This window comes from Zea mays, chromosome 10 (assembly GCF_902167145.1).
Source record: "Zea mays cultivar B73 chromosome 10, Zm-B73-REFERENCE-NAM-5.0, whole genome shotgun sequence".
Classification (NCBI taxonomy): domain Eukaryota; kingdom Viridiplantae; phylum Streptophyta; class Magnoliopsida; order Poales; family Poaceae; genus Zea; species Zea mays.
The window spans coordinates 82,869,773-82,886,570 of record NC_050105.1 but is presented as its reverse complement, the minus strand read 5'-3'; the positions used below and the strand labels follow the sequence as shown (position 1 = coordinate 82,886,570).

Here is a 16,798-nt window from a genome sequence, read left to right as displayed (position 1 = left end):
TGGTGGTCCTTGTGGGATCGAGAGTGATCCTTGAGAAGAAGAAGAGCTCGCCGATCCTTGTGTGATCGGGAGAGAGGGAAAGGGTTGAAAAAGACCCGTCCTTAAGTGGACTCCTCAACGGGGACTAGGCCTTCGAGGGCCGAACCTCGGTAAAACAAATCACCCGTGTTCATTGTGCTTTTGCTTGTGATTTGTTTGCTTTCCCTTACTCTAAGTTCTCTTGCACTATTCTTTGCTCATATCATTTGGTGTTGCTTCAAGTTAAACTCTCATTTAAGTGAAGCAACACTCCGCAAGAAAAGAACTTGAGTTAGTGCTCTTTTTCATCTAAGCTTTCTTGCTTTGTTATCATAGAATTATTAGTTGTATTGATTTATCACTTCCGCATTATTTGAAAGCTATACTCTTTACTAGCAAGAACTTAGTTTTTATACTTCAATAATTGTTCATCTTGTTCTAACCACTAATCAAAGGATCTAGTTGGGGGATAAAGTTTTAATTTTCAGGTTTCGCCTATCCACCCCCCCTCTAGGCGACTTTCACCTGCCGTTAAAATTTTAGTCATGATAGTAGTTGAGACTCGATCGAAACTCTGAGAACACTGAGGATGGACGCCCCTTGGTGAAGACATTGGTGAACCACGAGATCGTCGAGATGTGCAGGAAATGAACGTCCCCGACCCCAACGGTAACACACTCACAAACAAAGTGAAGATCGATCTCAGTATGCTTCTTACACTGGTGTTGGACGGGATTGGTGGAGAGGTACACGACGCTAACATTCCCGCAGTAGACAAGCGTACTCCTAGTAAGGGAGCTATGAAACTCCTGAAGGAGCTGGCTCAGCCAGCTCGCCTCAACCACCCCATTAGCGATATCCTAATACTCAGCTTCAGCCCTTAGCACCGAAGCGGGAGACCACAGGCTGATACTTGGAGGACCAAGAGATGAGGTTTTGTCATCAAGAAACATCGCACAACCGGGGATAGACCGGCGAGTGTTAGTGCACTCGGTCCAATTAGCGTCGGTGTAGACAACCAACTCATATGTGGAGAAGCACCGAAGAAGAAGAAGCATGTAGTCGATAGTAACCTGAAGATACCATAGGATCTACCTGAAAGTAGTCAAATGCGACTCCCAAGGATACGCAAGAACAACCACAGAACTTGACGGTATAGGAATCCCTTGTCTGAAGAACTACCACATAACAGATCAGCTCGAGAACCTCCCTATACTTGAGTAATGCCTCCTCTCTTGCCCCTTTTGATTAAGGCTAATCCATAACTAGCTTCCCTAATTAATCAACCAAAACCAAAGTCATAGTAGTCCTTGTGGTTGCATTGTTTTCTCGGGTTGTCGCTCCATGTTCCAAATAAAAAGGTGATCTTATCATGCATAATAAATAAACCAACAATAATAAAACATGATCAATGTTTCATATATAATTGTCGGCAGGGTACCCTCTCCAACTGTGTCAAGGCAGACACTCGTGTGGTTATCTCTAACCACGTACTAAGAAACTGAGTAGCCGAGCCCATGGGTCCATACCCGTCTAACGAGGCCATTGGCCTCCAGACCCGCTCCCTGCTCGGAGATGGGTCTGGTGCCGCCACGTGCCACAGGGATAAAAATGCTCAGGGACTACTACCATGAGTCTGGACCCCGCATGTGGGTCCCCGACCTCCACGTGTGCTGTTTGGACCCTCGTGCGAGGGTCCCGGACCTCCCCGTGCGCCATATGGGCCTAGTCATGGGGGCATGTCATCAAGTCAGCATATGCTCTTGGTCCCTGCTCTCCGCTTAGATAGAGGTCTGAAGCCGCCACGTGGCCCGTGGGCACAAGCCTTCGATTGGAAGCAAGCTCGCCGCCCACATTCAATGCGAGCGGCTGAGGCGTGCCCTGTTGTGCACAGGGCATGGGCAGGTTTTTGGCCGGTCGCGCAAGCTCGAATGACCGCTTCGCGCGTTACCGAGGAAAACAGTTGTGTGTCAGTGCCACGCGTATGGCTCGCACAGTAAGCCACGTGTTACCGAGGCGAGCGGTGTGTCTCAGCGCCGCACGCGTGGGCGGAAATCATGAACTACCACTGGCTCAGGTAAAGTGCCCACTGCACCATCGACCGAAGGCGACAACTTAGGTCCATCACCATAATTCCTGTGCACGTTAGCATGGCCAGCCCCTACATACGTCAGTGTACCAGACTCCCTTCCGTAGCCGGCTTGAGCCGGCAGACAGGACGAAGGCAGCTAGATCAGAAGATCCACGTGAAGGCCAAGGGAGAAGAACTCCATCGGTCGCAACATTTAAGGCTCCATGTTGTACATTGTTTTATACTAGGTCGCTGGGGCCCACCTGTCGGGGCTTCTCAACACACTTGTACGTGCCACCCTTGAATTATAAAAGATAAAACACATGCATTACAAGGGACAAGCTCATTCAGACTCACCATGCTCAAGCTCTCAAGCAATACAACTCACATTGGATATAGGGTATTACGCTCTGACGGTCCGAACCACTCTAAATCTTTGAATGTTCTTGTGTCCTTGCCATCTCCACAGGCAAACCCTATGCACCCCCTCATTCTTAGAATTAGGCGGGTGCATTCCGCCACCTGGCTGAAATTTACCTCCGACAATAACATTAACCCAAAAACCAAGTAGAGCACTAGTAAGTCTACCCAATAATAAGTAAACCAAGTGTAAACAAGGTATAACGAAAACAAATCTAGATATAACCTACTAGGTCGTAAACAGTCGACTTTAATATGAAGCGAACAAGTACTTATTTAAAAGTTTAGGGTATGTTTTATAAAATCCAGGACCTATTTGTATTATAGCTTGAACCTCAAGAGAAACCGAGGTGTTCGAGAGAGTACACAAAAGGGTGCCGCAACCCAGTCAAGCGAGAGGAGGATTGAAGTTATCGTAATTGCTCAATAGAGTGTCGGCCTCGCCGCTGAGTCGTTATTCATCGAGGGTCACGCCATTGCCGCCTTGATCCTCGGTAAGACCACCCTTGATTGTTTCACCGTGCTCTGGGCATAGTGAGTTGTTGTTCGTCGAAGCTGCTGGGTGTTGGGAGGTGGAAGGAAGACGTGTGGCTGATGATCTAGCTAGAGATGAGCATCACAATTACAAGTTAGTGTACCCCCTTGTTTAATTAAATCGCTAACATAAGATCCAACGACTCAGATCTCGCTCACCTTTCTCTAACTATAAGGCGGTAGGGAGCGGTTAACATAACATGAATGAATCCCACTGCTATTGGTTACATGACAACGGAAACAGAAAGCGAGATATGTTTGGTTAGTTAACATTATGTATTAACACTAGCTAGGGAGTGGTAACAAAAGGATATGGTTCCGTATCCATTTACGGTGTGAACCGTTACGGACTGACCCAATCAAACAGAAAAGAAAGGGAATAGATACCACGAACAAAAAACATCTAATAGGCTATACATAGATTGGGCTCTAGACCCATAACACATAACAGAACCCATTACACATAACGGGCCTCGGGCCACATAACACAATACAGTCTAATATGCGATCTGTGAGACATTGGTAATTTTGCCATTATGATTTGTGGGTAGGGGTGGATATCGAGCCAGCTCGGCTCGGCTCGACCGAGCTCGAGCTGGCTCGTTAAGGAAACGAGCTGGCTCGGCTCGGCTCGTTAAGCAACCGAGCCAGAGAACCAGCTCGGCTCGGCTCGTTTGCGAGCTCGAGCTGGCTCGTTTAGCTCGCGAGCCAGAACAAAAAATATTATACATGTATATATACAACAATATAATCAATTGCTAGTTAATTTTATACTAATTTAACACTAGAAAAGACTAACAATACTCATAATTTTATATATCACAACATTTAAACCCTAAACTAACATAGTTCATCACTTATTAATTCATCCAATACAAGTATAGGCTTTGTTTTACAGATAAATTCTAGCTCATTCGAGCTAACGAGCTGGCTCGAGCTCGTGTCGAGCTGGCTCGTTAACGAACCGAGCTGAGATGTTAGATCAGCTCGTGATAAAATTGAAACGAGCCGAGTCGAGCCGAGCCGAGCTGGCCACGAGTCGAGCGAGCTCACGAGCCACGAGTATTTTGCCCAGCCCTATTTGTGGGCTTCGCCAATATACCATCAGGTCCACCAGTCATAGACACATATGGTCCCACCAGTCATAGACACATGATGGCATAATAACAGGAAGCCAAAACTGAGAGTGGCAAAATTACAAATTTCTCGCAATCTGCACCAAGTATTGCTTCTCCACATAACAACTACATTCAGGCACACCAGAAATACACCAAGCTACTCTTGTGCTACGACAGTACCAACTGCCGGGTGGAAAGCCAATAATAATGGTGGCAGTGCCAGCCAACATTCTGTTTCCCCCCATTGATAATATTCAATATCATAATGTGAGATGCCTTCTGTCTGGGCCTAATGTAGAGAGAACCATGCATGTACACAAGATAATTAGCAACACAAGTGCAGTGAAAACAATCGGCTAAGCTTGCACCAATCCCTAGATAAGTACCAACACAAGTGAAAAGGGGATGCAGATGCACAACAGACCCCCCACATTAACGCGCTTAACATCTACTGTGTCTTGTCACTCATGATCTTATTATACTGATGTATTTGCTGATAGAATGTTAGTACTTATTCGGTGAACTGTAAATACCCACAGTAACTTCTAGAGAGAGAAAAAAAATTAGCTTAGATGACTTGAATCACGCCTACCGCATTCTGGGAGGACATATTGGTCATATTCTGTTGGGATGGTGGAGCGACAGTCAGTTCCAGATCATCATCCTCTGATGGAGGAGGATCACCCTTCGGAGGCAATGATGGGGTATCAGCTCGCTGGCTCAAGAATGTGCTAGTATATGCAGTCAGGTTAGCTTCGGAGGCTGGAACAGCTGTACTGGCAGCAACAGGAGTTGATGAAGACGTCCCTTCAGGGGCTCTAGGAATTGGTCTGGACGGGTAGGGAGTTCTCCAGTAGCGCTCCTGGCAAAGGACAACAGCATCCGTTAACCAATAATCAATTACTTTAAATCTAGGTCATATAAAATATCGGCACTTGAACACAAGATAGTAAAGAAGACATCTTTCCACATCGCCTTAATAAGAGAGATTTCTGATACCACATAGACCCCCTGTCGGTCGCGGTTAAATTGCCAACTTTAGTTTAGAAGGTCAAGAGCTTCCGTGAACAGTGGATTAACTTCAAGTACCATAGGGGGTTATTTAGCTGGTACTTGTTGGATTTATAGATGAGGCTAATAGGTTACACTAAACTGCAGCGAGTGTGTAACACAACACCTATTCATTGCGCAGCCCAACTATTCAGAGCTCCAACAGTGTATCCAACAGCCGACCATCCAAATCATCACAATAGGTTCTACAAGATTAGAGGTAAGGATTAGGGTGGCTTAGTGTCCAATGGCAGTGCATGTCTTCACACATGAGAAACAGAGAATACAAAATTCACCAAGAGGAACAGGTTTCCTTGTATTCTAATTACTATTTTTTTGGCAGCTGAATACCTTTCCTTCTTGTCTATTTCAAAACTTCAACTTTGTATGATGATTGATGTTTTTGTACCTACATTTTCAATTCATTTCTTAGTGATGGTTCCGATGATCATTCAATGGGGAGAGACTGAGCAAACCTAGAAAACCACTAAATGAAACTTGACTTTCCTCGTGATAGGTCCTCTAGGTAAACATGAGTAGGCTTTTGGTTTTCCATTTTATTTATTGCGGGAGCACTAGTGTACTCCAATAGTCCAATACCTAAGGCTCGTCTAGTTAGTGGTAATGGTGATCTGCGGCACTATAGTAAGATAATTATGCCGATGTCGTGTAAGTAAGTATATAAAAAAGAACTCACCGTGGGTGTGGGTGTGGGTAAAAAAGCAGTTAGTCATAGAAGTGGACCAACACCAAAATTTTTGGACTCCATAAGACCATAAATATCCAAACCCATCACAAACATGGTTGTTTTCGTTGCACGCAGTCAACATGTTTCAACTTTATCATCAATATATTTAGTAATAACTCAATTTTTTTAAATGGTATAGCTAGATTTGCCTTGCAAAGTTTTCATTAGAATCTTGCTATATTTGAATATGTTTAATACTATAATTAGTGGTCAAAGTACTGTATCAGGGATCACATCAACATACAAAACAATACGCTTTTGTGACTGGGTATGTATAAATCAAGGGAAAACCATATAATATCTCCTATCCAGCTTTTAGCAACTCTGTTGGGAGTGGATTAACACATAATAGTACGTATAACAGAAGAGATAATATAGTAGCATTACCATGTGGCTAAATTTGCTGAAACTTGAATCTATATTTGTTGCCTTAAAAGACGGAACTGGGGGGAGATCTCTTCCTACTTGAGATACTACATTAGCTGCATTGGAAGATGAGGCTCCTTCCTGAAAGTGAGATTGGCAATTCCAATTCAGTAATGGAAGTATGTTATTGAAATCAAATATAAGGAGCATGAGCATACCAAGTTGCTATTCTGGAGTTGTTTCGTCATAGCTACCACGTCATGTACTTTTGCCATGGATGGTGGTAATACGGGGCAGTTTGGTGTTGGTGACTGCAATTCATAGGTTTGTTAAGCATTGGTTAAAAACATTTTTTGTGATGTCAGTGCAATACTGCAAAGATTGACAGAAAGTACCAGCTCTCTGGGCATCATGTCAAAAAGACTAGATCTGCGCTTCTTATTTGGATTAGTTTGTCTAAGAAAATATTTCTGAGCATGACTTGCAACTTGAGTTGGTGTTCTGGTGGTAACAAATTTTTTTGCTATACCCCTCCAATCTCCCTTCCCTAGCTTTTCAAGACCAGCAAGAAATGTTCTATGCTCCTCTTCAGTCCAAGGAACAGCTGAAGCAAAGCAGAATAAAACTATTTAATAAGTATTACCAGATATGGAAATAGAGGCATGCATATCTCTTCTTCAATTGAACATAGTAAAACTTCTTGAGTTGGCTCTTGGAATGATTCACTAATAGAATTTCCCACAAAAATAATAAAAATTGTTAGATGACTCTCCTGATTTCCATATAAGTTGTCGTCGTCTAAACAAAAAAGGTAAACAAGAACCAAACAAACATCATAAATATCCAATGCAATAAAGAATTTTTCAAATAAAAAATTAACTACGATAGTGGGCAAAAAGTCAAAAACTTTCATTATTGCAGGTTTTCAGTTTTTAACAGTTTGCTAAATGGCTTGCTGTAGGGATAAGCTTTACTTTTCAAATATGTGTAAGCTGGAGTGACAGGTGGCTGGCTGGGCAACGGATGGAGGATTTGGCTCCAACCTTTTCTTGATGGTCTCGAAGAGTATAATAAACAAAAGAATAGTTCTGGAAGCCTTGACAGATTCAAGATGGATTCAAGACCTTCAGGGTGTTTTATCCTGAGAGGTGCTCATGGAAATCACACTTCTTTGGGAAGCTTTCGAAGGGGTTAACCTGCAGCCCGGCATTGCCAGATAGACACTTTTGGAGGCTGTCCAGTTCCGGAAAATATTTAGCAACCTCGGCTTATGCAGCCATCTTCCAAGGATCCTTGCAGTGGGAGGCTTTTGATCGTGTCTAGAAGACTTGGGCTCCTCCTAAGTTCACTTTCTTCATCTGGCTTGTGATCCACAATCAATGCTGGACATCGGATCGATTGGCTAAGAGAAATCTCTCCCGACCGAGCTGTTGTCCCCTTTGTGAACAGGAAGATGAGACGATTAATCATATCTTAGTAAACTGTGTTTTCAGCAGGCAGTTCTGGTTCTTTCTTCTCCAAAGATGGGGCTCACTGCTCTTTGTCCGCAGCCGTCTGATGTTATCTTCGATGACTGGTGGAAGAATTGTGTTAACGCCATGGGAAAGGAGCTCCAGAAAGGGCTCAACTCTCTTATTGTGTTGGGAGATTGGATTCTTTGGCGGCAAAGGAATGACTGTGTTCAATGGCAAATCACCATATCTTGCTACAGCCCTGATCTCAGCCGGCAATGAGCTTTGGTGCTGGAGTTCTGCTGGCGCCAAGGGGCTAGTCTTGTTGACAGCTCAGAGTAATATTCTTAATGGCTTAGTTGTTTAGTCCAGGTGGTGTTTTTTTATCTGTTTTGGCTGTCTCTCAGCTCTGTGTCTTGTGCGCACTCCAGCTGTCTCAGTATGGGTGTGGGTCAGTGTGTGGATGTTTATGTCCCGCTTTTTTTCTTCTCCTATTAATGAAATTGGTAGAACTACGGATTCTACCGGGCAGATTGCGCAGATTGTAGGAAGGGGATTTGGTGCGACCAGGGTGGCGGCGCTAGGGCGCCGTCGTGATCCTGGCTGGGTTGCGCGCAGGGAGAAGATCACAGGAGACTCTGGCTCCCTCTAGGAAGCCAGAATAGATTGGAATTCTGCTTATCTTTATTCCAGAGTTTACAGATCTATATATAGAGCTATCTCAAGTCTATCTACTAACTTTGGATAAGTATAACTATCTAGATAGAGCTGATCTTTATCTACTAACTTTGGATAAGTATAACTAACTAGATAGAGCTTATCTATTAGCTATTGGGCCTTGGGCCTCACCTGGGCAGCCTTGGCCCTATTGCGCCTAACATAGGCTTGGCCATACATAACATCTCTCCCCGCCTTCTCAAACAGCTCGTCCTCGAGCTGTAAGTTGGGGTAAGCAGCACGAAACTCTTCAAGCTTTTCCCATGTGGCGTCATCTTCAGCCAGTCCACGCCACTGTACGAGAACCTGCCACACGCCCCGCCTAAGTTGAGCGCGAAGCACCTTGGCCGGCACAGGAAGCAGCCGACCATCCATCACTGGGTCAAGCGTCCCCGGAGTTGCAGGAGGATCCCCACGGTGCGGCTTCAGCAGGCTGACGTGGAAGACATCATGGATGCGAGCACCATCTGGCAACTGCAGGCGGTAGGCTACCGACCCAATCCTTTCCTGGACACGGAAAGGGCCTGCGTAGCGAGGTCCCAGCTTTCCCTTCGCGCGCGGATGGAGGGACTGAAAGGTGCGGTGTAGCAGGCGTAGCCACACCCAGTCGCCCACCTGGAACTGGACCTCCCGATGCCCGGCATCGTAATACTTCTTGGCGAGCTGCTGGGCCTGCAAAAGGCGCTGGCGCACCTCGGCCAGCATCTCATCTCTGGAGCGTAGCATGTCGTCTGCGGCCTCAATACGTGTCGTCTCTGTCGTGTAAGGTAGCATGGACAGTGGGGATCTGCCATAGACCACCTCGAAGGGAGTGGCACGCAATGCTGTGTGGTAGGAGGTATTATAGCAATACTCCGCCCAGGACAGCCAATCCACCCATGCCCGCGGTCGATCGCCGGTGACACACCGAAGATACATCGCAATAATTTTGTTGACCACCTCCGATTGTCCATCCGTCTGTGGGTGGAAGGCGGTGCTCATCTTTAGTGTCACCCCCGCCATCTTGAAGAGGTCGCGCCACACGTGCCCGGTGAAGACGGGGTCCCGGTCACTAACAATAGACAACGGGAACTCGTGCAGTCGTACGATGCCGTCGAAGAATGCCCGTGCTACGGACGACGCGGTGTAGGGGTGGCCGAGGGCGATGAAGTGGGCGTATTTGGAGAAGCGATCCACCACCGTGAGGATGACGGACTTGCCTGCCACCTTGGGCAGCCCCTCGATGAAGTCCATGGAGATGTCGACCCACACCTGGGACGGCACCTCAAGGGGTTGCAGGAGGCCGCTCGGCTGCTGCGCCAGTGTCTTGTTTTGCTGGCACGTGGTGCAGGTGCGCACCCAGTCCTGGACGAGCGCGCGATCATGTGGCATGTAGAAGTCTGCCCGTAGTCGATGGAGGGTTTTCTGGATGCCCTCATGACCTGCCGAGTGCGCCAGTGTCAGCACCTGGTGGCGCAGGTCGTCGTAGTTCGGCACGAAGATGCGTGTGCCGTGCAGGAGCAGCCCGTCGACGAGGCACCATGGCGCAGCCAATACGCCGTCCCGCAGCTGCTGGAGGAGGTGCTGCCCGTCAGGTGCAGCTGCCAGCGCCCGCCTGATGTCGTCCAGCAGGGAGAATGTCGGGCCCGAGATGGCCAGTGCTGCCATAGTCGTGTCCTCCACGGCAGCCTCCGAGTCGCGGCTGGACAGGGCGTCGGCCACGGTGTTCAGGCGCCCCGGCCTGTATTCCACCGAGAAATCGAAACCGAACAACTTGCTGGTCCACTGATGCTGAGGAACTGTGGACAAGCGCTGATCCAGCAAGAATTTGAGACTGTAGTGGTCAGTCCGAACAAAAAAGTGGCGCCCCCACAAGTACGGGCGCCAGTGACGGACGGCCTGCACGAGGCCGATGAGCTCCCTCTCGTAGGCCGCCAACTTAAGGTGGCGGGCTGCAAATGGCTTGCTGAAGTAGGCGAGAGGTCCCGCGCCCTGATGAAGGACAGCACCGAACCCTGCACCTGACGCGTCACAGTCGACGACGAAGAGCTTGGCGAAGTCCGGCATCTGGAGCACTGGACCCGTCGTTAGGGCGTGCTTTAGGGCGTGGAAGGATGTTGTCGCGTCATCGTCCCAGGCAAACGCGTCTCGTCGCAAGAGACGTGTCAGCGGGGCTGCAATGAGGCCGAAGTCTTTGATGAACTTCCGGTAGTACCCTGCTAGTCCCAAGAAGCCCCGGAGGCCTCGTGCAGACCGCGGGGGCGGCCAGGAGGCCACTGTCGCGACCTTGTCGGCGTCCATGGCGACCCCACCCTCGGAGATGACATGGCCCAGATAGGCCACTGATGTGGCGCCGAAGGAACACTTGGAGCGCTTCAGGTGGAGGTGGTGTGCCTGCAATGTCTCGAGGACGATGCCCACATGCTGGAGGTGCTCCGCCCATGATGCATTGTAGATCAGGATATCGTCGAAGAAGACAAGCACAAACTTCCGAAGATATGGGCGGAGTACGTCGTTCATCAGGGCCTGGAAAGTAGCAGGCGCGTTCGAGAGGCCGAACGACATGACCAGGAACTCATAGTGGCCATGATGGGTGCGGAACGCCGTCTTGGCGATGTCATCGGTGTGCATCCGCACCTGGTGGTAGCCTGAGCGTAGGTCCAGCTTGGAGAAGAAACGGGCTCCATGGAGCTCGTCGAGGAGCTCGTCCACCACCGGGATCGGGAACTTGTCCTTGGACGTCTTGGCGTTGAGGGCGTGGTAGTCGATGCAGAAACGCCACGAGCGGTCCGCCTTGCGAACCAAGAGCACCGGAGCGGAGAACGGCGACGTGCTGGGTCGTATGATGCCTTGTGTGAGCATGGCCTCACACTGTCGCTCCAGCTCGTCCTTCTGCAGTTGTGCGTACCGGTACGGTCGTACGGCCACCGGAGCTGTACCGGGCAGCAGGTGGATGCGATGGTCGTAGGGGCGGGCCGGGGGCAGTCTCGTGGGCTCGTCGAAGATGGTGCCATGTTGCTGCAGAAGGACGTCCATGAGGGGCTGTTGGGCAGTGTCGACGACTGCCACAGCCCGCTACTGCGGGGCAGGCTGTTGCGTGGCCCGCACACCCTGCCAGTGGATGCGCCAGCCCTGGCGCTGGAACGACAGGGTCAGTGCTCGGAAGTTCCACTGGATGGTGCCCAGCGTCTCAAGGAAGTCCACGCCGAGGATGAAGTCGAAGCAGCCCAGGCGCATCCCGACGCACGTGATGGAGAAGGACTCGTCGTTGATGATGACGGGGACGTCGCGGGCGATGCCGGCGCAGGGTAGGCGGTCACCGTTGGCCACCGTGACCCGAAGGTGCTCGCCACCCGCCATAGCTAACCTGAGGCGGCTCATCGTGTCAGCGTTGAGGAAGTTGTGGGTTGACCCTGTGTCCATGAGCGCGAGTAGTCGCTCGCCGTTGATGGTGACTGGTAGCAGCAGCGTCTTGTCCGTCCGGATGCCCGCCAGCGCGTGTAACGAGACCACCAACGCGTTGGCTCCCGTGACGTCTGGGGCGGCCGGCTCCTCAAGGGGGTCGACCCCACCCTCACCGGACGCCTCGTCGAGGAAGTCGTCGACCTCCAAGTAGAACAGTCGCTGGCAGACGTGTCCCCGAACGTAGGGTTCATCGCAGTTGAAGCAGAGCCCCTGCCGGCGCCGCTCCTGCTGCTCGCCCGGGGACAATCGGCGAAACGAGCGTGTCGGAGTCGTACTATCGCCTGGTGTCGTCGTACCGGTCGGTAGAGCCCCGGGCGGTGCTGGTGTCACACGACTCGAGCCCTGCGCCCGTTGCGGTGGTCGCGACCCGCGCTGCTGGAATGGGGGCCAGGCCGCCGCGCGCCGTTCGAACGCCCGTGCCAAGTACATGGCAGTTTGTAGATCCTGCGGGTCGCGCAGCTCAACGTCCACCCGCAAGTACTCGGGAAGGCCGCCCACGAATAGCTCCGTCTTCTGCATGGGGGAGACGTCCCGAGCTCGACACAGCAACGCCTGGAAGCGGTCCGAGTACTCCTGGACCGTGGACAGGAAGGGGAGGCGTCCCAGTTCCGCAAGGCGAGAACCGCGCACTGCTGGACTGAAGCGAAGGCGACACAGCTCGGCGAAGCGATCCCAAGACGGCATGCCCTCGTCCTGTTCCAGGGCATAGTACCACGTCTGTGCCGGCCCCTTAAGATGGTACGAGGCCAGCCACGTGCGATCCGAGGCTGGCGTGAGCTGCCCCCGGAAGAACTGCTCACAATGATTTAGCCAGTTCAGCGGATCCTCGGAGCCATCGTATGTGGCGAAATCAAGTTTGTAGTAGCGTGGAGGCGCGCTCGCCTCAGCGCCCCCGTAGGCTACGGTCTCCACGTCGTCGTCCTGAGGCAGCCCGTGGTACGGTGACCACGCTGCTGTCGCTGCGGGTACGTGGGGGCGCAAGGGCCCCCGACCCGGGAACAGGGGGCCGTCGCCGCCTCCTAACAGCATCCCGGGAGGCCCACCGACGGTGCTGCTGGGTAAGGAAGTCGTGAGCGCCGGTCGCGGGAGTGCCTCAGAGTACACTGGTGGGGAAACCGTAGGCGCGCCCTCGCCCAAGATGGGATGGGGGATGGGGATGGTGGGAAGCGGATCATATGGATGGGGGTTGTGGTCGGTGATGCGGTGGATGAAGGCCCGGGGTCGATCGGCATGCCGTACTGGTAAGAAATTGGTTGCCGGACGAGTGAAGGGAGTGGCGCAGGTGGCTGCGTGGGTGGGGGCAGTGCAGCCGGCGGTGGCTGCGCTGTCAGGGACGGGTGCGGCGGCTGGGGTGGATGGGCGGCTTGTGGATTGGGGAAGGGGAGGTGGCCTGTCATCATGGCGTTCATGGTGATCTGCATATCGCGCACGGCGTGGCTGAGATCCGCCAAGGACGCCGCGATCTGGGCCGGTGTGAGCGCGAGGGCGGCCTGCTGGTTGATGGCCGCGCCGGGAGGGCCGAGCGCCATGGCCTCCGACGACGCAGGGACCGCGGCCAGGGAGACGACCGGCGCTGCGGGCGGGCTTGAGGCCGGCGGCGGCTGCTGTCCCGGTGACGGCGACTTGGAGGAACTCATGATCGTCGAGTCCTCTGATACCAGATTGGTAGAACTACGGATTCTACCGAGCAGATTGCGCAGATTGTAGGGAGGGGATTTGGTGCGACCAGGGTGGCGGCGCTGGGGCGCCGTCGTGATCCTGGCTGGGTTGCGCGCAGGGAGAAGATCACAGGAGACTCTGGCTCCCTCTGGGAAGCCAGAATAGATTGGAATTCTGCTTATCTTTATTCCAGAGTTTACAGATCTATATATAGAGCTATCTCAAGTCTATCTACTAACTTTGGATAAGTATAACTATCTAGATAGAGCTGATCTTTATCTACTAACTTTGGATAAGTATAACTAACTAGATAGAGCTTATCTATTAGCTATTGGGCCTTGGGCCCCACCTGGGCAGCCTTGGCCCTATTGCGCCTAACATAGGCTTGGCCATACATAACAGAAATGGTACACAGTTCTCCTGCGTGTTCGAAAAAAATGTGTGTATTCTACTCATCTTACTGAATATCTAACAAAACCTTCAAAACCACTTAGAAATTAGAAGAATCAATACCTTCAACTCAACCTTGTTAAACAACGATTCCTGAATCTACTTTTTTCCTATAATTCAAACACTATTCAAATGGCTATACAACAACCTACTTGCCACCCGACACAAAGGATATTATCAAATCACTATCAACACTATTTTGCTAAATAGTTTTAGGTTGTCAATAAGCATAAGTTATAGAGTACTCTAAGTTATATATGTGATAGGATAGGGGTAACACCAATTGAAGAAAAGCTTATTCAACATCGGTTGAGATGGTTTGGACATGTCCAACGAAGACTTCTAGATGCGCCAGTATGTAGTAGGATCCTAAGACACAATAGCAATGAGAAGAGAGAAAGACCAAAGTTGACATGGGAAGAAGCAATAAAGGAGACTTGAAAGGATGGGATACACCCAAGGATTTAGCCTTAAAATAGGAGTGCATGGAAAACAGTTATCCATGTGCCCTAGCCATGACTTGTGGGTTCTATTGGGTTTTTAACTCTAGCCTACCCTAACTTGCTTGGGATAAAAGGCTTTGTTGTTGTTGCTATTGTTGTTGTTGTGTTGTTGATAGGCATAAAAGTTGTGCCATAGTAGAGGCTAAGACGGTAGTATAAGCAACTAAATTGAAGTCGCCATTAACTCTTAATTTCTTAAAACTAATATGGGAAATAAAGACAAATTGGTATAAATTATTCATTATTTATTAAAGTATATTTAGTATAAGTTTGTATGAGTTACTTAATCATCATTAACAAGCATGGCCACATGCTATGCATAGCAAAAACAAATGGGATATCGTTCCAATGTATAAGATAGAAACAACAAGTTGGTGAAAAGTGGATATTATAATAGTAAACATGACAAGAGAAACAAGACTAACAAACTAATATAGTAACCAATCAAATAGAACTATAACTGCAATCAGCCAACAACTTTCAGCTTGGGTTTCAGTGTTTCATCATGCCTCAGCCAACAGAAAAACTGGCTCCCAGATGACTTACTACAAAGCCAAATGATGACATCAAACAGGGCTGCATGCATCAGTGTGATGCCAAAATGAGTTATCAACTAGAGCTGTTCCATCAGGTTGACAGTATATGAGCAAACCAAGCACTGGAAAATAGCTGAATTCAACATCGCAACCGCCACTTTCCTGAAAGAAGACAAACAGCCCGTCTTTTCTGAGCACAAGATGACTAGAATCAACCCAATATCCAATTACAAGTCACTGGAACAGAAGCATTGAAACTTTTCCTTATGCCTGTGGTGATGCGAACAAAAGTATACAAGTGGCAGGGTTCAACATAGCCACATACATCAAAGACAGTTCTGGTGACTGTCTTCACCCTTATTCCCTCCATTTTAAACTATAAGTCATTCTAGCTTTTCTAGATATGTAGTAAAAGTTATGTCCAAGGCATAGTGTATATGTAAATACATAGCCAAAACTATGAACCTAGAAAAGCTAGAACAACTTATAATTTGAAACGGAGGGAGTACTAAGCTCCCATCTTGACAGACACAACATCAAGTTTATAAATCATTTATGCAGCTGAACTAGTCAACATCACATAACATCATTAGATGTATGAAATCCAAGTTCTATATCCCCCAATCATCCACCACAGTGTATTGTCAAGCCAAACTCTATTATAAAAGTACAAGATACAGTCACAAACTAACAAAAAACATAGGATGCTTACATATTAAACGAATCAATATGCCAAAACAACAAATGGATACACATACAAAAAGGTATAATTGTAGCAAAGAAACGTGCTTTATGCGCTCAACACATAAACCAGCAGACCAATCATATAGATATAGCACAATTGTTTATCTTTGCGAACCCTATAAAACTTGCACACATACATAGCAATAGCATTTCTGTATAAAAAAAACAGAAATGCCGCACCTTCCTACCTCCAAAGATTTTTTTTAAAAAAGTATCAAACTAAAAACATTCCTACCATAGAAACGGTATTATTGGTCACCAGATCTTTGTGTATTTCTGTGCTTCTCTGCATCAAAAAACAAAGATTTCCAACGCAAAACAAGAGCAAAAGACGGCACCTTTCTTCCTCTCCTGCGCCCTCCGCCGCTTTCCGCACGACTGCATCAGCCCGCCATCGGAGAGGTACCCGTCGCCAGCAACTCCGCCGTCCGCGCATCCTCCTCCACCGTCCAGGCCAGCGCCAAGGGCCGCGAGGTTGCCCATGCTCTTGCACTTGCGCATCACGTCCTCCCTGGCAGCCACGGGTGGGTTGGGGCTCGGATTTCGTCCCGGAGGATTCGCCTCAGGCACCGGCGCGATGGTGACGCCGAACAGGCGCATCCCGGCTGGTCGCAAATCTCGAGGCATCCCGGCGGTCGGGCTCCGGCGAGTGGAGGGCGGGGTGGCGTTTTTATTGGGAGGCCACACGGTTTTCTTCACTGTCGTGCTTTACTTTATCAGGAATTCAGGATGGTGATTTGGATTTTCCTTTCCAGTTTATTAAAATTTCATTTCAATCTCCCTCAAATTACTTTAATAAATTTCTATGGTCGACATTTTTTCTCATATAAAAATATATTTTTTAATCCGTTACACGAGGAGTGATTGGAAGCTTCTTATCATTTACCTTCAAATGAGCAAGGCAGTCTTTTCCATCGGAAACCTACACTTTGAAGGTGTTTGGCACTTATCTTATTTGCTCCATCTCCA

The 16,798-nt window shown here is 49.0% G+C and overlaps 1 protein-coding gene across 2 annotated transcripts; it reads right to left on the bottom strand.

Moving 5' to 3' along the window:
* Nucleotides 1–4,363: 4,363 nt before the first annotated feature.
* On the bottom strand, nt 4,364–16,516 carry LOC110467540 (MYBR84). 2 transcript variants are annotated; one of them, XM_035963205.1, is made up of 6 exons: nt 16,168–16,516; nt 15,096–15,247; nt 6,721–6,929; nt 6,544–6,636; nt 6,347–6,466; nt 4,364–5,023 (listed from the first exon to the last, which is right to left on the bottom strand). In XM_035963205.1, the coding sequence occupies exons 2-6, from the start codon at nt 15,133–15,135 to the stop codon at nt 4,730–4,732; spliced, it is 756 nt and encodes a 251-aa protein (XP_035819098.1). In that variant the 5' UTR covers nt 15,136–15,247; nt 16,168–16,516; the 3' UTR covers nt 4,364–4,729. The 2 variants fall into 2 exon arrangements, with proteins under 2 accessions (XP_035819098.1, NP_001339748.1); NM_001352819.1 differs by lacking the exon at nt 15,096–15,247 and having other exon boundaries at nt 4,507–5,023; nt 16,168–16,488.
* Nucleotides 16,517–16,798: the final 282 nt, after the last annotated feature.

Excerpts from the sequence above, each read along its gene's own strand:
- LOC110467540 (NM_001352819.1), bottom strand. The coding sequence starts at position 16,456 with ATGCCTCGAGATTTGCGACCAGCCGGGATGCGCCTGTTCGGCGTCACC. Across the intron at positions 6,930-16,167 it reads GGCGCAGGAGAGGAAGAAAG|CTGTTCCTTGGACTGAAGAG; the intron begins GTGCCGTCTTTT and ends GCTTTGCTTCAG. Across the intron at positions 6,637-6,720 it reads ACATGATGCCCAGAGAGCTG|TCACCAACACCAAACTGCCC; the intron begins GTACTTTCTGTC and ends TATGAATTGCAG.